Genomic DNA, 23,273 nt, shown 5'->3' with positions numbered 1-23,273 from the left:
GAAGATCTGGCCCAGTGGTTAAAGGCACTTTATTTAAAATGCTTGCTGAACCATGATCAAGTCTCCAGTCACATATATTATACCTTGGCAACCACAAAAGACTTTAGTACATGTGCACAAGCACACACACACAAATAAAATGTATGTATGTATGATGTATAGTGTTTATAAATACTAAAAAAAATTTCCAAAGTCAGCAAAAAAAAATGTGAGACTGATTTGTAAAGGGTATTCTTTAGAAGCATAAATTTCCCACCTGTAGAAAATCTATTTTCACAAAACTGCAATTCAAGAGTCTAGAAAAATCTTTCAATGAAAATATTAGCAATAGAATATGACTTTATGAAAAATGCTTCAGAAAAAGAAAGGTATTAAAACAATTGATATTTGTGATATTATTACATATCTGAAAATGTTTGAGTAAGATTGGAAAATGCTTTATGTATCATATTAAGTGGTGTACAATTTTAATTTTGATGGGAATAATTTTTGTGTGAATTACATCCACCTATCTCTTAAGATCTACATTACTTTCTGATATATTTATATATATATGGAATATCTGTATTTCCATCTATAAAAATTAATATAGAATCATTATGATAAATAAAAATTGATTAAAATAATCTTTTCTCCTCTTCACAAGAGAGTTACATATTTTTTGTTAAATACTTTTTTCTAAATTTAAACCTTTGCCATTTTTCTTCACGTTTTGCAGGTGAAAGAACATCTCAGTAGGTAGTCCAGGCTGGCCTCATACTTGCTAGATAGCCCAGGATGGCATAGAGCTCACAATTATCCTACTTGAGCATTCCATGCATAGAAACCTCATTTTCATTTACTTATTTTTCATGAGTGGAAATCAAAAGTAACAAAACATACTTGTTGCAGACAAAATAAATTTTCAAATATTTTCCCATTAATAACAGCTTACTTGCAAATGTAGAAACTTATGAACATTCATCATTAAAACAAAACTCTTATGTTGATTTGGGAAATGGGATGTGAACTGAAAGATTATAGAATATAAGATTACACGTTATAGAATTTACAATATTAAAATACCCTACTTACTATCTATATAGATAACCTTTAAAATCATATTCAGATTGGCTTTTTGTAAATAGCATAACATTTCGTAAAGTAAATTCATACTGTTTATAACATGATACTTGGAATTTTAAGTAGGATATCATTTTTGGATTTCTTAAGGCAAAATGCAACTATTCAAATTCTACATGGAATATTTCAGCCTCACAGCCTGTTACCCCAGTCCCACTCTTCAAAATACAGTGATATGCCCATTCTCACTAACAACATTTATTTATGGTATTGAGTAAATATTGAAGCTATATTTTAAATTACAATGTCATTTAAGGGGGTTAGTGAGCTGCCTCAATGGATAAAGTGTTTGCCACCTAAATATGATCTCTGATCCTCTGCACCCTCAGTAAAAAGAATAAAAGCAGGCACATGTGACTGTTATCCCAGCTCTGTAGAGATAGCAGCAGGAGAGTCCCTAGGCCTTGCTAGCTTGCTAGTCTGGCTGAATTCGTGAGCTCTAAATTCAATGTAATTTCTGTTTGGTAGCTAGACAGGCATTAGTCAGTTTAGATTCCATTGAAGATACATTTCTCCCCCATGTTCAACTTTGTCCTTCCTTTTGATTTAAAATACCATACTAAAGGGAAGTGAAGGTGTTAGTGATTTGGACACTTCTAATGGGTAGAGTTATAACACTCTAAGCTGTTCAAAATATAAGATTATGTCTTTGGTTCCCTTTCCTTTTCCGTTTTTTTTTTTTTTTTTTTTTGACATATGGTATTGCACTAGCTCAGGCTAACTGAGAATCCACTATGTAGTCTCAGGGTGGTCATGAACTCACAATCATCCTCCTACTTTTGTCTCTCATATTCTGGGATTAAAAGTGTGCACCGCCATGCCTGACTTGGTGCCCTTTTTTTAAGAGTTAACCCAACAGATATATCAATCACTGTGCCCGCATTCAGCTGATTCACCTGAAGACATGTTAAATTGAAGGTAAGAAAGTTATCTACTTAATGACATAACATACTTATACCCTCTGAAGTCACTTCTCCAATGCAGTTGCTGAAAAATCTTTACTGCTAAGCATGTCTGATTTTCTGAGTTCAAACTCAAGAAATGTAATTTTCATTTCCCCATTTTAATTTCATCTGGGGATATCAGCCACAAATCTCATAACACTTTCACTGATGCTTTGGGCTTTCTCACTAACTTTTCAATAAATATCTTTGCTTTAACTAATTCCATGTTTATTTGCTTCTTTTTTCTTTTTGTGGTTCTGAGAAAAGAACTCAGTGGTAAGAAAATGTGCAACATGCAACATTGTCTCAAAAAGTAAGATGGAGAGTGCTGAGAAGACATGATATCAACCTCTGGCCTCTAACAAACACAAGTTTTCATGTACTCACACACATATAAACACATCCCCCCCAAACCTAGAACACCTCATGCAAAATGAAATAAAATAAAATACCTTAAACTTTTTATTCCTAAAATATCAATAGAGTAGAGGCTGATTAGTGGTTCTATGAAAAGCCATACAGTCCTCTTAGCTTGTTCCTAGTCCTGAGACTTTTCTCTGTAGAACAATGAACAAAAATAAAAGGAACTGAATCTCTACTTATATGAAACACAATTACAGGGTATGGAGAGTGATTTTAATCACTGGTCAAGTGGACCCTGGTACTTTGTTTATTGAGTTATCTGTGGATCAGGGTATGCTTTTAAAACAGAAAAACACCAGATTTTACTTTACTGGCAAAAACACAAGACCCTTTGCTTTGGAGAGATGATATAGAATACAGAAAGAACTATAAAACAATCCAATCCACAGGAAGCCAAGAATCAATAACAGTAAAGTTAGTATTGCTAACAGCACTGAGCACCTCATCTAGATAATCTTATGACTCTGTTTTCTAAAGTTAAAGAAGAAAAGAAGTAAAATAAACCTCATAGATATGTCCAACTTGAATGTACTTTTGGTGTTAGTGGAGCAGTAAGTTTCCTAAGCTTTCACGTGGTAATAATTAATCAACTGACGATCAACAAGTTGCAGCCTGGCCACAGAAGCACCACACTTACCCATAATGGTTAAGGCTGTAGCTTTTGTTAATTCTTCCTTCATTGACTCTATTACTTCTAAATTACCACCATCCAGGTTGCATCTATTTATGGTTCCATTTCCTGAACTGATCCAATACAGCTTGTTTTCCACATAGTCTATCGATAGACCTGTAATGTAAATTGAATAACTTAAACATAACAGCAGTCAGACAAGTTGTAATATTCACCTAGTACTTCTTGATTAGAGAGAAAAAAAAAGTTGAAAGTTCACATTTTTGTCTTTGCAAGGGAAATCTGACAAATAGGGAGGTACCTTGTCTTAACTAGCTAGAGACATACTTTTATAGGCACTTAATAGTTGATGATCAAAGCAATCCAGTAAGCACTGCAAGGAATAATTTCTCCATTTTATAGATGAGAATAGCACCCAGAGAAGTTAAGAAATTTGGGTTCTTTGTACACATCATGAATACTGGCATGTTCAGCAAGAACAGGATCCATATTATAGCTATAACTGTGGCTCCATGTTGGTCCCTATGACCATTCTGTGGTGAAACACTTGGGGACAGATTCTCAGACATAGAAACTAGCTATACACTGCTCCTTGGAACTCCAGTACAGAATGAGGCGAACAAATGACAAATATCCCTTTTCTTATAAACAAGAAAAGATGACAGAGAGGAAAGCAGAAGGAAAGAAGAGAAGGAGTGAAGGAAGAAGAGAGGAAGTGAAGAGGCAATGAGTTTAAGACCAGTGAGAGAGAGTCAAATAAAGCCTACATAAGTAATTGTTAGCCACAGTTTGTCACAGGCCAGGGAGAGGCATTGATTTACCAGGCCAACCCAGGAGAAATAACCCAGCAAATCTGAATAGTATTTCAACTACTTGCTGACTTGAGATATGTTCTACTAGTAGAAGCCTAGAATGTTCACCATAAAAAAATTACAACAACAGCAAAATATTAGAGATGCAGTTTTGGAGGGTTTTTTTTTTTTTCCTTAATTGTAGTGAATGGTTGATTTTTACGAGAAAAAAAAAATAACATAGTCAAATAAAATCTGCCAGAGCTATGTTATGTGATGTAATATCCTCAGAAAGAAACTTTACCATGTGATATTTTTTAAGAGAAAGTTTGATCATTCCTAAACCATCTTTAAGCATCTTTACCAGTATAAGTCATAGTTTGAATCTTTATCTTTAAGAATAATTGGTTATGTTTGTCTTTCTGCTTAGTTGTCTATCTGAAGCATGGATTCTATATTTAATCAGCAACAAAGAATACGTTACTACAGATTGGTGATGGCAAACATGACCCCCGAACTTGTGCTGCTGAAGTTTTATAAAAAAATGAATGGACACATATATTTACAGGAAATTTTGTTCAAAATGTGTCCAGATCTGTGAGGACTAGAAATTGAAGCTCTCAATCAACCATGCCACTGCCCTTGCCACCACAGAGCTGCAGATTAGATAGCTATTTTGGCCCCTCCTCCACTCCTGTGCTGAACTAAACTTTGGCATTTTGCCCTGACTTGAAGGAAAGATGTTGTTACAAGCATGCCTAGGAAGCCCTCTGTTAGACTTCTTAGGCTACAGTGTTTGAAAGCAGTACATCATTCTGTGACCTCTTTATCCACAGACCCATGGGACACATTTTGTCCAGGGCCCTGTGCCAGAGAAAGCTATATGTAGGAAATATAAAATTTTAGCTCATCATATTTCTGTCTGTGCTTTGGCTGTGAAAGAACCAGAGTCAGATTTGTGACATATCTCTACTACTTGTAAAGGGATTTCATTTATACTATCAGCTTTACCACTGACTGTGATACACTAATCTATTATTTTCTTTTACCTGGATTATTGAAATCAATATACGTGTCTACTCTGTCATATAGAATGCATTTATTTAAGTTTCTTTAATCTTTTGGGAAAGGAGGGTGAGCTTGCATGCTAAATATGCTTGACCACAAAATAACCCACAATGTCTGAACATTCTAATTCACCTGATACCCTACAGTTTTTTGACTATATGTCACATAAAGTGGATTTAAAGAGATCAGTGAAGAAGTTACATTTAGGTCATAGATGGCCAAGGTCTGCTACTCTCTGCTCTTAGACAATGAGTGCACTTGCCAAGGAATTATGTCATAATAAGCTTATAATATTTTCTACTTTATATAATGCCCAGAAAAAAATCATAAGAGCTGAGTAAATGAATTTCATAGTTAATTAAATATATTATAAAACTGAAAATTTTATTTGAGACCTTGAATGTAGGAACACACTATAGCTTGATTGTAGTCCTACTCTGTTACTTTCTCTTGTCCTCTCTTCTACACCTACATTTCACTGAAGTCCCTCTTCTTTGTAGGTAGTCCTTCCTGTGTTTTATTGTCTGACTCACTTGGCCTTCTCCATTCTCTATATCAAAATATTGATGGGGTTAGGTCAGGTCTTGTGGGGTACTGCTAACTGAGTATCAGTGTATCAATGCTAGCAAGAGAAGCTTTTCTGCATAGATGGCAATAGACATTGAGGAGACTCAAAACCCATTAAAACTGAAAATAAGAGATAACGTAGAGCTCACATGAAAGGAGATATCCATCATATCTTCCAAGGCTCAGGGCATATTACAGAAGAGGGGCCAAAAATGTAAGAGCCACAGGATAAGAAAGTGTCACTCAGGGCTTTGTCCTCCAGGAATGAAATGACTAGTGCATTCAAGGAACTTTGTACTTTTGCTTCTTAACAAAATTGCCTGTCTGCCTAGTGCAGTTAACTTCTCATTGCTGGGATAAAACTTGACTAGAAGCATCTTATGTGAGGTCAGGGTTTATTTCAGGCTTACAGATTCCAGGAGAAGGATCAGCATGTCAGAGAAAGCTGTCTCACTCCAGCATGCATCCACAACAGAAAGAGAGAAAAACCAAAACCAGTAAACACCAACAGCCAGAGCTCAGATGGGCTGTCCTTACTCCTTAGGCCTGAATTGAAAATCTACCCAGCAACATAACTCTTCCAGCAGGCTGCTGGAGACTTAAGTAGTAAACTTTATCTAAAATACCTGAGTCTGTGTGGGAAAGGTATTCAAACAACTACATTCCACCCTTGGCCCACATAGACTTATGATCATCTCACAAAGCAAACTGCACTAAGTCTAACCTTAAAAGGTTCCCATAGGGCTGGAGAGATGGCTTAGTGGTTAAGCGCTTGCCTGTGAAGCCTAAGGACCCCAGTTCAAGGCTCGGTTCCCCAGGTCCCACGTTAGCCAGATGCACAAGGGGGCGCACGCGTCTGGAGTTCGTTTGCAGAGGCTGGAAGCCCTGGCGCGCCCATTCTCTCTCTCTCCCTCTATCTGTCTTTCTCTCTATGTCTGTCACTCTCAAATAAATAAAAAATGAACAAAAAAAAATATTTAAAAAAAAGGTTCCCATAGTTTTTCCCATCTTCAACATGGCTCCAAAGCCCACTGTCTTATAGACTGTCTCTTAAACAGAAGTTGTGTACTTCTAATACATAACAACTATTAAACACTTCCATTGTTTAAAAAAAAAAGGCATAACAAGGAGAAACTGGACGAATGCAAAACAATAATAAAAAGAAAAGCATCAAATATCTGCAGTTTCAAGTCCAACACATACAACCAGTGATGAAGTCTCTGTGCTTCAATTCTGCCCTCACAGCCACGGGGAAACACCCAAGTGAGCAACTCTCCATTGGGGCAATTCTATGGTCCTAGTTTATCCAAAATTTCTTGGGGTCTACAGTGAAAACTGGTTGGTCATCAGAGATCCATTCAATGACCTTACTGAGATTTCAGTCCTGCTTCACATGCAACCTCTCAGTGGCTCATGGAGCTGGCTACACTGCATGCAACACCTTTACTGGGTCTCCATACAGGGGTTTTTACACTCCTTCACATTTCTACATTTCAGTGTGCATTTTATGACCTGCTTCTCTACATTTTCCATGATTCCAAACCCAGTACTAGGTAAGAGGCTTGGCCAAATTTGTAAATCCAGGTGGGAATAAAACTTGACCTTAAGTGGATACTTTACCAGTCTTCATTCAAGTAATCTTCTTTCACACAAAAATTGCATTCAATATAAGCATGATTAGAAGAACATATTTATAACTTATTGATATACACACTTTTGTGTCAACAAATTGGTTTTGACCTTGTCAGAATTTTATACTAAAGTCCTAATAACATTAAAAATGACTTAAATATGTGTATTAAACAATTCTGAATCATTACATTTTTTATGTTAGCATTTCAAAGGGTAAATCACTAAACAGTCAACCTATAGTAATTTAATGTAACTAAAATAGACAGTGGCCTAGAATGTTAAATAAATATCCATGAGAAAATAGGATGAATGTGAGAATATATATTAAACTGTTTAGAATTTATGAAGAAAAATCCAATTATATTTGCAAAAGAGGGTCTGAAACCATATTATGTGAGAGATGAAAAAATAGAAGAACCCTAGTATCTCTTAGAAGAATGCACTAATACTAATATAGTCTCATTATGAACAATAGAAAAAAGTGTTAGTTTTTTGGAGGAGAGGTGATTCCTAATGATTGTGGAGGAAGTCACACTGTGTGCATAGTGTAGACTCAAGGCTTCTGGGCAGCATAATGTACAACATAAAACATAAATTTTCCCTTTCTAGTACTGTCCTCAGGAAGTTTCTGGTATTATGAAAGGAGTAGAGGCTTATAACTGAAAGTCCATTTATAAAATTTGAAAAAATAAAATGTACTATCCTATACTACACATTTAGAAGAAGTGTAATGTACTGGTTTCCCACAAATAGTGATCTTTTCAGAATGACATGATATCTGTTTTTATGAACCTTTATCTCTGATGGATGGCTAGAGTGATATCTCAGGCAAGCAGTATGAGGCTAACTGCTATTCACTCTTTACATGATAAATGTCCTGGAAAAATCCAAACATTCTCTGTGTTGCAACCCTGGCTTCTCTCTTAAGTGAACGCATTTATAAGGGACCAGCTTTCAGTTATCTTATCCATATATTTATAACACTTTTGTACTGGCTGCATTCAATTCTCAGTGTCTACTGTTGTTAATATGAAAAGCTACCTCGCATGATGGTACTTGGCATACAGATAGCCAATACTTGCTAAGTGATTACTATTGCATATTTCCTTAGATATCTTTTAGAGAAATATGATTTTAAAACTTGTAGCCATGTCACTGAGAATTATAATAAGTAAAACATTCAGAAAATTTAATGTTTCAAATATATGGTTCATGCCAAGCACATCAGTCCATTCAACAATCATGAATATGAGGAAAGTGCATCATGATTAGGGACAGGGTCTGTTTTAAAAAAACAAAACAGAGCATAAGTCATGCAGCTAGGAGGATCACTATGAGGTCAAGGCCAGCCTGAGATTACATAGTAAATTCCAGGTCAGCCTGGGCTATAGAAAGACCCTATCTCAAAAGAATAAGCACACAAAGAAGCAAACACACCAAAAATGATTGGTCTTTATAATTTGCATAATACTTTCTCAGTAGTAATATGAACATATTAATGCTAGAAACTTTTGCTATGAAGATGTTAAATATGCTTATATCTAGGGGGAAATGATTGCAATCAATATTTCTAAAAAACAAACACATATTAGCAAAAGAATTATCAAGTTCAGTAGTTTAAATAATTCCATTAGAAAATGTGCTAAGATATACACAGAAAAATACATGGATGGCAAGTAATTAAGTTGTTCAATAATATCAGGAAATTTAAATGAAAATTATACTAAGATATTACTACATATATACCATAATGGATGAAATAAAACTTATATTTAAAATGCTGATCAGGGTGTACATGATTGGGTCACTGACATGCTGAGGAGAACACAAGATGATGAAACTACTCTGCAAAACTTCAGGTGATTAAAAAAAAAGTCTACTGTTTTCATAGAATTTAACAGTTGCACTCCTGAACATTGACCCCAGAAAAAAGTACAAAACCCCTTTCCTGGAATATTCACAGTAATTTGATTATAATATCCCAGAACCATATTGTTCTAAACCTACTGAAATAGGAGAATTGATGAATAAATTTGGTGTCTAACTGCTGTGAAATGTAATTCATCAATAAAAAGGGACAAACTATGGGTACCTGATACATTTTCTGGACTCACTAGGGAAACATATTAAATGAGAAAAGATACTCACGAAAGTTTACAAGACTAGCTGGGTATGGTCATTCATGCCTATAAGCCTAGCATGCTGAGGCTAATAGGAAATTCACCTTGAATTAGAGGCCAAGATGGACTACAAAATGAGTTCCACATCAGCCTGAGTTAGAGTGAGAACCTGCCTTACAAAACAAAATTAAGAAATTTGAGTAAGACTAGTAAACTGTACTCTATTCAATATCCTGGATGGCATTGCACTATTCAAAGATTGTATCATTTTCTGGTTGGATAATATTGTAAAAAGGATACAGAAGAGCTCAGTGTGTTTTACATAAACTGCATTTGACTTTTCAAATATCTCAAAAATATTTCCTTTTTGAGAAGAATATTATTAAACAATAAGTTACATATGATACTATTATCTTAACCCAGTCAAAGCTTTTCCAGGAAATCATCATCCTTAATTCATCTTGCTTTATGTATTCATTACTGACATGTAGAATTACTGGGATGGGTTGAATTGATTCTTGTTATCAAGCTAAGATGGCAGAGTCCTTTCTATCCTTCATCTTATAAGCATCTTACCTTGGACATTTTAGGTCTCATCCCTAGATGTTGGTGACAGCCAAAATTTATGTGCTTTGAGAAAAAATGCACATAAAAATGAATGAAAAACTAGACTCACTTACTGGATTTTATTTGATATGTGTTCTATTCTAAAATAATTTAATTTGTTTTCTAATCTATAGCTTTATAATTTTCCCAATCTATGTATTATATATTAAGTAATATGAAACAAGAAATGTTTAAGTAGTATTACATATTTCAAATATATTAAAATTGCAGTTCTGGAAAACATATGTTTTCCCTGAGCTTATTTAGAAAACAAATAAGTTTTCTGCACCCTCACTCATGCCTTATTTGTGGTTTTCTTTTCCTCAAAAACTAAGGATAAACTTTTTATTTCAATTTGTGTTGTTCTGTGCAGCTTTAGTTTATAAAAATAACAGCAGTGGATTCTTCTTTCCATCTGATGACATTCAGTAATCTCCTCATATGACAAGATTTCAGCAATTTAATCACAGCCTTCTAGCATTAAAAAAAGCAGATTTTATTATTCAAGATCCTATTGAAATTTTTAAACATCACAAATCTAGCTATAACTCTTTCTCCCACTGTTTCATGTTCAGTATTCAGTGTCACTTGATATTATCCTTAAGATGTATAGAGCTCATCAGTCATGAACAACATTGCATGTTTTTACTTTGTTTGAACTATACTAAGAATCACACACTAATGTGTGATGATTTACATTAATTATTATAACAGGGCCTAAAATCACCTACAAGGTGCTGTGAAGATTAAGTTAGCCTTTGTACATGTCTGTGCAGGATTGCTTTGGATAGATTAATTAATGTGGAAGACTTATATTAGTTTCAAGTATCAACATTCCATGGCCAGAGTTCCTCAGACTATATAAAAAGGAAGCATTCATAGTAGTCTAATCCTTCCCTGCTGATGTGGCAATTTGACACAGGCTTTCTGCTTGCACCTTCCTTTCCTTACCATAATGAACTCTATTCTGGAACTGTAAGATGAATTGTATATTTTTCCTCCCATACAATTTTTATAGATAGGTATTTTGTCCCTATGATGAGTTATAATTATATATTTGCTCAAGTCCTTGGTCAGTTTTGTATCTTGTTCTTAATATATTTGTTGGTTAAAAAGTTTTATATATTAATTGCTCTTAATACCAAAAATGGCTGTGTTGAGTAGCAATTATATATAATGAAACTGAATTGTATTGAATAGCAAACATATGCTCATTTTGTTCTATAAACTGTATTTTTTTAAAAAAAGATATCCTTTAGTTCTTTTGATATGGTTAAAAAATACTTGTGACTCTTACCCAGGAATATACTTACAAAGTCTCTTATTTAAAACTGAGCAGTACTTATTAATTAAAATACTTTAACAATGGTTAACAGGAATCTTTATTTATATTTAACAGAAATAAAGTTCTTAAACTCAATCTGCTCAAGGCTACAATTATTCAGTCTGTAATGTATCTACTAATGAAATGCCAAGTTTTATGTTTTGATAATGTTATGATGTACTTTTTTTCATACTTATCACACTTATGAATTTATTAGTAACTAGGCAAGGAAAATCCTTGAATTACATCATTTAAAAATAAACAGAATTCTAGAATTAATAGTTTAAGACATCATATAGTTTAAGACCTTGCCACTTAAAATTAAAATTTAAGAAAATGATTAATGGGATGCACAATTGTCACAGAGGGGCCCCTCACTCTTGACTACTACAGTGTGTTCAGAATTGTCGAATGCTTTGGCTTCATTGGGCCTGCATTTCTGAAGAATGGTTCTCTTTTCTACTATCCGTGTTGGAAAGATCAGGTATATTGCCTGGTCTTTGAGGTAATATAATTTTACTCTATGAAATCTGTCTGCTGTCATAGCAAAGTGGTGACGCTTCAATAATACTTTCTGGATAGATAAATGCGTTTGAGGATCCATCACAGGCAAGTAACTTCTTTCAACAAACCTCAGTTTCTGAATCTATAATGGAAGATAATAAATCTATCAGGTACCAATTGCTGCGGGATGATTAATGGAAATAATTTTGGAAGTGCTTGACAAGTTTTAAGTGTTTACAAAGGAGATGCTTGCCAAAATGATCATACTTCTACTGTATTGGGGATCCCAGGCAAAGGGTATGCAAACACAAAAGAGAGCCTTTGAGATAGCAATAAAAGGTGAGATGTGACAGGTATTTTAAATTGATGCTTGTACAAAGATATTGGGTTTATTTTCCACATTTTGGAAAATCAAACTAATTACAATATTACAATAACATCCATGAGAAGAAAATCATTAGGAGAGGATAGTTCTCACCATGGAAATTGTCTTAGGAATGTAGGTAGCCAGACAGTAAATCCAGAATTTATTCAGACAGACACATCATTAAATAATAGTCATAATGCCAATTTGTAATATGAAAATAAGATTACAACAAGAACATAATGCAGTGATACAAGTTTCTATGTGCATATTTCATGGGTGTGATTATATTGTTTTCTGGGGGCAAAAAACAGTTTTTTTTTTCACACATTCATGTAGTCATTCACAGTACATAAAATCTCAATTTAGAAATAATCTCAGGGGAATTGTCTTGAAAATCTATTCAGTGGAAATGCCAAGGCATGCTTTTAGGCAGTGTTTCCTTATAAGACTTAACTTTGATTTTATGTTAAAGATAAGTTTATAATAAAACCACAAAGTATTTTATTCACTTATTTGTACTAAAGAATTAAATTTCACCAACATAAGAAAAAGTGAATAATATAATTATTTTTAAAAGTAGAACATGCAATATTCTGTAATACTTCATTTTGTTTGTGTTAGGAAACTATGTAAATTATTGAACATATTTTAAGAAAATGGCTCAGGAACATGATGAACATATAGTTACCAAGAAAAGTCCATTAGCAAGTACATACTCTTGATCTATTTTAATCACTCTGCAGCCTATGGAGATAGATAAAATATATTACAAGTAACAGGATAGGTCTGAGTGAAGGATTGCTATAATAAAATTAGATTTTGTCTTTGTTTCCTGTGCTGTGAGGACTTGTCAATAAGAAGATAACTTGACCAATTATATCATTGCCTATGTTTTCATTTTATGAGAAATCACTGATAGAGGTGCTTATCAAAGCATAATTGTGTGGAGAAGAGAAGCAGTCTGAGGAGCTGGCACACAGTAGTTTAGAAACCAAATAATTCCAACTTTTACTCCTTAGCCAGCCATTTTTTATTGATTGCCTATAATTTACATGCTATGCTTTATTAAAATGTTTCTAAAATATAAATCTAATAGCACTTGTTTGTTTCATCAGAAACATAGAATGAAATAGAACATGAATACATACATAGCTCATCATGCACTTCCACAGGAATATTTTTTTCTTTTTATGTACTTATTTATTTTTATCTGAGAGAGAAAGAAGTGATGAGTCAGGGCCTCAGCCACTGAAATCTAACTCCAGACACACTTGGGCCACCTATAGGGCATGTGTGACCTTGTACTTGCCCCACTTTTGTGCATATGGCTTATGAGGGATCTGGAGAGCCGAAAATGGGTCCTTAGGATTCAAAGGCAAATGCAATCTCTGTAGCACAATTTTTTTTCTAAATAACATATACTCACAACATAATCCTGCTCAAACAATACATATATTAGTCAGGATTTTTCAATCTGTTAAAAGGCTCTCACAGCCGAGTGTGGTGGTGCACACCTTTAATCCCAGCACTCGAAAGGCAGAGGTAAGAGGATCATTGTGATTTAAAGGCCACCCTGAGAATACAGAGGGAATTCCAGGTCAGCCTGGGCTAGAGTGAGACCCTACCAAAAGGCTCTCACTATAGGACAGGAAACAGTGGCTATTTCATTGAACCAATATTTGATGAAGGTTTACTCATATAAACTACTGAGCTATTGGTTCCTGATGCAAGTGGAAAAAATACACCACCTTGCTTTTTCTTTAGTTGATGAGGCAGTTATTAATCAGTATTCAATGAACAAATGGAAAAGTTCAATAATGGCAAAAGCTTTATATAGGGAAAACAAATAATGCAATTTATCTATGTTGGAGAGTTCAGTTTAATCAGGATAGTTAAGGAAAACTTTTTAGAAGAAATAAGACTTGGATATTAGAAGAAAAAAAAGTGATCTAAATGATGAGGGGTGCATTATATTTGGGGGTAAAGGGTAATTTGTGAAAATGTGTGTTTAAGAATATGGAGTTTAGAGGACTTCTGATTAAGATGGCAGCATCAGAACCACACCAAAGCAGCATAAGGGAGAAAAAGCCAAAAATCCCCAGTCAAGTAAGCTTTTTACTAAAAAACGAGGTATATAAGAAATTATTAACTGCAGCAGAGAAGTGGAAGAGATTCGGAGCATCTAGAGACCACAGAAGCAGGCAGAAATGGCTTCAGCAGTGGAGGCACCAAGTCCACATGGTCATAGCCACAAAGCTCAGCCTGAGCCACAAGAAGAGCCAGGTGAGGGGATTTTCCACTCACATTAGCCTCCTTGCTAACTCAAGAAACATGAAGGGAGAATGGCAGGGACCAAAGGAGGAGCTCATGGGGAAGAGGATCATGAAGACCAACAGGAGAACTTCAGCCGTAATCAGCATTCTCTCCTTCCCCACCACCGGTAAAAGTGCCCACAAGCACCAGAGACCTGGGGAAAGGAGCTTGTCTACACAGCACCCAGCACAGGTGACCAAAGCAGTGAACCACTGACCCAGCCAGACTACCTGAGCCCATAGTGCAGCAAAGAGGGAATCAAGCATGCCTGCAACATAATTGAGACCAAAGCCATCCTAAAAGTTAACAAAGATAACACCAGGCCAGGACCCACCAAATAAGCCTGGTATATAGGCTTGAGTTGGGAGTGTTAATTGCATCTTCCATATCAGGGTAAATTATATATTAAATCTGATGGGCAATAAGATTTTCCATTTTTTTTTACTTAAAAAATGTTATTTTTATTTATTTTTTTGAGAGCAACAGACAGAGAAAGAGGCAGAGAAAGAGAGAGAGAATGGGTGTACCAGCCACTGCAAATGAACTCCAGATACTGCGCCCCATTGTGCATCTGGCTAACATGGGTCCTGGGGAATGAAGCCTCGAACCAGGGTCCTTAGGCTTCACAGGCAAAAGCTTAACCACTAAGCCATCTCTATGGCCCAGATTTGCCATTCTTAAATAAGCTATATTTTGGGCTTGTCGTTTGTTGCTTCCTGATATATAGTGCATTTGTTTCCTCTTCTGTTGTTCATTGGAGAAGGATTTCACTTGGTCAAAAGCTGACTTGGAACCCTCTACAGACCAGAAATCTTAGCCTGCCAGTTGAAAGGATTAAGGGTATGGGGCAACACACACCCTAAGGGACTGTGACTTTGTTAGAGGATCTGTTTGTCATAATTCCTACTCTTGTATAAATAATCTGTGTTATTTTCCATCGAATGTGTACATTGTTTAGTTAAATTTTAGAATTTGACTGTATTTTGTTCTACTTGGCCTACTTGAATACTCTCACAGCAAGCAAACCCTACACCTAGGGTCACTTCTGTGGTTATTCTGAGAGGCTTAAGAGGGACAGTTAGCACTTTAAGCTCCTACCCTGAATATATATAACATCAAATTGATTGATACATCTAATAGTGCTGCAGATAATTAGAAAACCCAAGTATTAAATTATTACAGATGCAAAAATGTCTACATTATAGTACAAGAAACACACACACACACACAAATCATGACAATATAAATTCACCAAAAAATATTAGTGTACTAGAAATGACCTCCATTGAGACTGATTTAGAAGAAATGTCTGAGAAAGATTTCAAAACAATGATTATAAATATGTTCAAAGAAATTAAAGAGGAAATCAAAGGAATCAAAGAAGACATAGGAAACCAAATTAACACAGGGCACAAATAAAGAAATAGAAATAATAAAGGAAAACCAGTCATACATAAATACTAGCAATGAAGAATAGTCACTGAAATAAAAATCTCGGTAGAAAATCTCACCACTAGGATGGATGAAGGAGAAGACAGAATATCTAAACTAGAAGACCAGGTGGTAGATCTTATACAGTCCAACAAAGCGAAAAACAAATAATAGGAAAGTGTGAATGAGAATTTCAGGATATCTGGGACACTATGAAAAGATCAAACATAAGAATTCAAGGTATATTAGAAAGAGAAGAATTTTACTTTAAAGGCATAGTAGGCATTTTAAACAAAATCATAGAAGAAAAGTTACCCCAAATTGGGAAAGAGATGCCAGTGCAGATACAGGAAGTCTTTAGAACACCAAACAGGCAAAACCTGGAAAGAACCTCTCCTCGCCATAGTATAAACTACCAAACATACAAACTAAAGAAAACATATTTAAAGAAGTTAGAGAGAAAAATCAAGTCACATACAAAGGCAAACCCATCAGAATCACAGCAGATTACTCAATACAACTTTAAAAGTCAGAGAGCTTGGAATGATATATTACAAGTCCTAAAAGATAACAACTGTCAACCAAAGTCATTTTATCCTGCAAAGCTACCCATTCAATAGGCAGAGAAATAAGTAGATTCCACAACAAAAGAAGGCTACAAGAATATTTGAAGACAAGGCCAGCTGTAAAGAAAAAACTTGACAGGATCCTCCAAGCTGAATAGTGAGAAAAAGCACACATATTAGAAACCTGGGGGGGGGGGGGGAATCAAATACTAGTTAATACAAGAGAGCAAAGGTAAAACCAGAAAAACTACAAAGCAAGAAAAATGGCAAAAATAAATACACATCTTTTAATAATAACTCTAATTATCAATGGCCTCAATGCCCCAAACAAAAGACATAGGTATGTAGACTAGGTTAAAAAGCTGGATCCTTCAGTTTGTTGCCTCCAATAAAATCACCTTTCTACAAAGGGTGAACACTATCTTATGGTGGAAGGTTGGAAAACACTATTTCTAGCAAATGGGCCTAGAAAACAAGCAGGTGTTACTATCCTAATATCTGACAAGGTAGACTTCAGACTAATATCATTTAGCAAAGATAAGTTAGGTTATTTTATATTGAGTAGTGCACACTTCAATAGGAGGACATTGCAATCCTAAACATAAATGCACCTAACATTGGGGTTTCCCATTTCATCAAACAAATGCTATTAGAACTAAGATCACAGATAACACCAAACACAGATGTAGTAGGTGACTTCAACATCCTACTCTCATCAATTGACAGGTTATCCCAGCAAAGTATAAACAAAGATACATCTGGATTAAGTGAAGTCATAGATCAAATGGACATAACAGATATATATATATATAGGACATTTCATCCAAATCCTTCAGAATATACATTATTTTCAGCAGCACATGGCACATTCTCTAAAATAAAACATATATTAGGACACAAAGCTAATCTTTACAAACACAAGAAAATTGAAGTAATTCCTTGCACTCTATTTGATCACAATGGGATCAAACTACAAATCAATAGCAAGAAAAGCTAAAGAGTATGAACAAAATCATGGAAACTAAACAATACATGACTAAATTTTGAATGGGTCAATGAAGAAATCAAGAAGGACATCAAAATAGTCATAGAGGGCTGGAGAGATGGCTTAGTGGTTAAGTGCTTGCCTGTGAAGGCTAAGGACTCTGGTTCAAAGCTTGATTCCCCAGGACCCATGTTAGCCAGATGCACAAGGGGATGCATGCATCTGGAGTTCATTTGCAGTGGCTGGAAGCCCTGGCGCACCCATTATCTCTCTCTCTCTCTCTCTCTCTACCTTTCTCTCTCTCTCTCTCTCTCTCTCTCTCTCTCTCTCTCTCTCTCTGTGTGTGTCACTCTCAAATAAATGAATAAAAATGAACCAAAAAATATTTAAAAAAATAGTCATAGAGTGAAATGATAAATAGAACACAACAAACCAAAACCTTTGAGACACAATGAAGGCAGTCCTTAAAAGGAAATTTATAGCTTTAGGTACCTATATTAAGAAATCAAAGGTCACAAGTTGACAACTTAAGGTTTCACCATAAGGCCTTGGAAAAAGAAGGACAAGGCAAACCAAAATCAGTAGATGGGAAGAAATAATAAAGTTTAGGGCAGAAGTTAATGGAATAGAAACAACAAAATCAACAACAACCAAAAAGACAATCCAAAGAATCAATGAAACAAAGAGTTGGTTCTTTGAAAGGATAAACAAGATTGATAAACCCCTAAGCAAATTTGACCTAAAGAAAGAGAAAAAAGACAGGAATTAATAAAATTGGAGATGAAAAAGGCACCATCACAAAAATACCAGAGAAATTCCAAAAATCATAGGAATATACTACTATAAGAACATATATACTAATAAGCTTCAAAATCTGAAAGAAATAGATTGTTTCCTTGATTTATGTGACCTACCTAAATTAAATCAAGATGAGTTTAATCACGTAAATAGACCTATAACAAGTGTGGAGATCCAAGTGGTTATCAAAAATCTCCCAACTATAATATGCCCAGGTCTAGATGGATTCATTGATGAATTTTACCAGGCCTTCAAGGAAGAACTAACATCAATGTCCCTTAAACTTTTCCATAAAATAGAAAAGGAAGGAATCCTACCAAACATATATGAAGCCAGCATCACCCCAGTACCAAAACCAGACAAAGATAGAACAAAAAAGAAAATTGCAGACTAATTTCCTTCATGAACATTTATGCAAATGTTCTCAACAAAATATTGGAAAACAGAATACAAGATTATATCAGAAAGATAATTCACCCCAGCCAAGTAGACTTTATCCCAGAGATATAGGGATGGTTCAGCATATGCAAATCGATAAATGTAATACATTATATAAATGTACTGAAGGACAAAAATCACATGATCATCTCACTAGATGTAGAAAAAGCATTTGACAAAATCCCTTCATGATAAAAGCCCTACAGAGACTGTGAACAGAAGGAACATATCTCAACATAATAAAGGCTAACTATGACAAACCATGAAACTTTTCCACTAAAATCAGGAACAAGACAAGGGTGTCCACTGTTCCCACTTTTATTATATATAGTAATAGAAGTCTTAGCCATAGGAAAAAGGGAAGAGACACACATAAAAGGGATACAAATTGGAAAGGGAGAGCTCAAGTGATTATTATTTGCAAATGACATGATTCTATACATAAAGAACCATAATGACTCTACCAGCAAACTGTTAGAACTGATAAACTCCTATAGCCATGAAGCAGGATACAAAATAAATACACAGAAATCAGTAGAACTTCCTATATGCTAACAATAAACACACAGAGGATGGAATCAGAGACTCACTCCCATTCAAAATTGCATCAAAAAAGCAAAAAAAAACAAACAAAAAAAAAAAAAACACCTTGGAATAAACCTAACCAGGGGCTGGAGAGATGGCTCAGCAGTTAAGGCACTTGCCTGCAAAGCCAAAGGATCCAGGTTTGACTCCCCAGAACCCATGTAAGTCAGATGTACAAGGTGGCACATGCATCTGGAGTTCATTTGCAGTGGCTGGAGGCCCTGGTGTGCCCATTTATCTCTCTCTACCTGCCTATTTCTGTATCTCTCTGTCTCTTTCAAATAAATAAATAAAAATAAAATATGTTTTTATAAAAATCCTAACCAAAGAAGTGAAGGATCACTCCAATAAAACTTTTAAACAATTAAGTGACAAATTGCAAGACACTAGGAAATGAAAAGACATCCCTTTTCTTGGATTGAAAGAATTAATATTATGAAAATGAAAATCTTACCAAAAGCATTCTACACATTAAATGCAATCCCCTCAAAATTCCAATAGCATTCTTCATGGAAATAGAAAAAATAATCCAAAAATTCATCTGGAAGCACAAAAATCCTCAAATATCTGAAACAATTTTTATAAACAAAAATAAGTCTGGCAGTATCACCATACCTGATTTTAACCTATATTATAGGGCCATAGTAACAAAGCAGCTTGGTACTGGCACAAAAACAGACATGTAGGTCAATGGAACAGAATAGAGGACCCACATGTAAGTCTGGGTATCTATAGCCACCTAATTGTTGGCAAAATATTCATTGGAGAAAACACAGCATCTTCAGCAAATGGTATTTGGAAAAATAGATATGTATCTATAGAAGGATGAAAATATATCTTTGACTTTCTCCATGTACAATAATTAAGTCCAAATGCATCAAAGACCTTAATATTAGACCTGAAACTCTAAACCTGCTATAGGAAAAAAGTACGGGAAACCCTTCAACATATTGGTCTTGGCAAAGACTTTCTGAATATAACCACAATTGCTCAGGAAATTAAATCACAACATAGCTTTACAATTACATTTTCTGGAGCAATATCACTTTACTATTCCAAAAAAATTTTCTCCAAGTTTATAGATAAGGGCTGGGGTGCAGCCCAATGAAAGAGGTTTTGTCTAGCATGTGTAAACCTCTGTATTTAATCCTAAGACTACAAAACAAAAATAAAAAATAATAAAAAAAATGAGGCAATGGGTGTACCAGAGCCCTCTGCCACTGCAAAAGAAAAAAAAAAAGCAAAGAGAAAAAAATTTGTGCCACTTTGTACATCTGGCTTTAAGTGGGTACTGGGGAATCAAACCTAGGTCATAAGACTTGCAGTCAAGCACCTTAACTGCTGAGCCATCTCTTTAGCTCCTAGATATTACTTTTATTAATTTATCCAAGTCAAGAATTGAAAGAACTGCCTTAAACCAATTTAAAAAATCTCAAAATCTCTTTCTACTTTGCTCTGCCTCTTCTGATACATTACTTACACTCAGTTAAATGTGATTTACCTCAATGTGATAAGCAAAACTCAGACTGTTTTAAAAAGCAGGATCTCTTAAGTAATATTTTTGGAGCTATAGGGAGAGAAGACAATACCCATGTGTTCTTTACAGAAGAAGAAAATATTAGTGTTTAATTTATATTGTATTAACTTTAAATGCTAAGTTGAAGGGAGCATGATAGGGACGTGAAGGTGAGTATTTGGAGCCTTGGTCAGAAAACATCCCACAGTGCACCCCAATGACAAATCAAAACCATGGAACTCAAATGGCGAGGGTGAAGTCAAAGGAGGGTAAGTCACTGACTGAAAGTGGGCTGAAGAGCCTCACTGTATCTGTGACAGCAACAGGGCAGTGCATGGCCAGAGGACTCCTTCAGACCTTCATAGAGGAAGTCCAAGGTTGCCTGAGTGGTAGAGGGCCCAGAGGTCCTCATATAATAATGACCCCTTTTGGAAAAATGCCAGAGTGGTCAGATTTGTCTTCTTTCACTTGGGCTTCATTTGTAGGTGGGCAGGTATTCTTGATAAAAATTTAACTTTTGAGCTATAGTAGATTTTTGCTCTCCATAAAAGCTTTCCACAGAGCAAACCTAACATGGCCCAGCAAAAGGAGGGTCAACATTGACCTCCTAACAACCAAATCTGTATAATAAACCAGTCATACACCAATTTATGTCTCCCTAAATTGAGACTCCATCCTGAAGAGATTAGAAACTCAGTTAAATCACTGGTCTCCTTGATCCTTGAGAATGTTGTGAAGAGCTTATTTGGAGGCACCAGGTTTTCCATTGGTCATGGAGAAAGGGCCCAGAAGGCTGGGAGGTTGGAAGGACTCTCATCCTTCTCATTTCTAGACTCTTCCCTCAGGATTTGTTATGAATGCACCCGCTGCTGATTCTGCTTCTTTCCTTTGGCATCATGGGTGCTGCAAAGGAAGTAGTAGGATTTGGAGGGCAGTGAAGAAGGGCCCACTACCACTTCTAAGTTTTTCTTGTACAATGAAAATTCATGGTTGAATGAACTTATTTTTCCTTAAGCAACATGCATTGGAATTCTCTGGAGTACATAAGTAAACATGGTATTACTGGAATATGAGGTAGTGCACATGAGAATTATAACTTGTGTATCATAGATTTAGACACCAATATTGCAATTTTATATAAACTGAATCTAAACCATATGAAAAGAAAGCTACTTTTTATTGTCATAGAATTATTCTTTGAATTATTACTGCATAGAATTGATAAGGAGCAAAGCAAAGATCCAGACATGACTTTTGTCTCCATAAACAATGCTCATGTCTCAAATAGAGCATCAAAAATGTTTTAGAGAAAATTGAGCATTTATAGTAGTGATTCATAGGTCTGGATTCTTGAAGTTCCTTTTGTTGTTATTGTTGCTCATACATAGATGTTGAGGAACTTAATGTACAAAATTTGGATTGGTAGTTATGGGTATTGAACACTATCTTGGAGATGATAATGACCTCTGAAATGGACATGCTGTAGGGAGCAGGGGCAAAGGATGGTTTCATCTGTTCCTTCTCTTCCTGAGGGGACCTAAGATGAGGACTTCTGTGGCACAGAGAGTTGGTACAGAATACAGCAAGCTGAGAATATGCCACAGGTCATGTAATTTTGGGAAGGATTAAAATGGTAAAATGGTATATTTATATGTGTGTGATACAGTCTCCCATTCTATATTTGGGAGAACATTGATCTTACCAAGCAATAAAATGACTGAAGTAAAAGTTACTAGAAAGATCTGATATGCAACAACATTTTGTAAACTGCATCCAGAATAGCCAGGGAGAAGCAAGAGCCAAGCTGTCCTGTTCCCATGGGAATGAGATAGGAGGCTCTGAGTATACAATCCAGAACCCAGCTATTTCAAATGTGTTTATCTCTAATTATTGGTATAAGTCTATATAGCCAAATACTTATTTTTATAACATTCTCCTCATTTCAGAGGTTTATGTGGTTATACATATTCTGTTTGCTGGTTTCCATGAGACCCATTCTACTTATTCTTCACTAAACGCATAGTCAATAGCACAGACATATCATTCAAATTCCAATTTAGTGGATCTATTACATATGCTGCTGCAAATGCTAGCAGGGTCTATTTATTGCCAAGGGCTATATAGTTTTCTTCATCTAGTTCTCATGAGAAATTTTCAAAAATGACAATTTGTCTTGATTATACAGATAAGGAAATCAAGCCCCACAAACTTGACAGTTACTCATTCAAGGTGACACAGTTTCTCAGCAGAAGCTAAAATAATGTAGGTTTTCATGCCCCTTAAGGAAAAGGACACTATCACATTTTTATTGATTTGCCTTTTGCAAAATTCAGTACTCAAAATTTATTTGAAAAAATGAATGTCTAATTCACAAACATGCTTTATGTTGATTAAGGTGTAGTTTAACAGGTTTTATGCAATAATGAGGGCTTAACTGTTTATGATAAAATTGTACATCTTGACCGAATCAAAACTCAAAAAGTGTCTTAAGTATTTATTTTAAAATAATTATCAAATATATTAAGTGAAATGTAGTAAACAT

The 23,273-nt window shown here is 35.1% G+C and overlaps 1 protein-coding gene across 2 annotated transcripts in view; it reads right to left on the bottom strand.

Annotated features, from left to right (window-relative positions):
* Positions 1-23,273, bottom strand: part of Lrp1b (LDL receptor related protein 1B) — a 2,087,209-nt gene that overhangs the window by 660,068 nt on the left and 1,403,868 nt on the right. For both annotated transcript variants that reach the window (XM_045147485.1, XM_045147484.1), the window contains one exon: positions 3,127-3,276. In XM_045147485.1, the coding sequence (XP_045003420.1) occupies positions 3,127-3,276 (150 nt within the window). The remainder of the gene's footprint in view (positions 1-3,126; positions 3,277-23,273) is intronic.

The sequence above is a fragment of the Jaculus jaculus genome, chromosome 4 (assembly GCF_020740685.1).
Source record: "Jaculus jaculus isolate mJacJac1 chromosome 4, mJacJac1.mat.Y.cur, whole genome shotgun sequence".
Classification (NCBI taxonomy): domain Eukaryota; kingdom Metazoa; phylum Chordata; class Mammalia; order Rodentia; family Dipodidae; genus Jaculus; species Jaculus jaculus.
The sequence above is the reverse complement of the archived record's forward strand: the minus strand, read 5'-3'. Positions and strand labels throughout refer to the sequence as shown.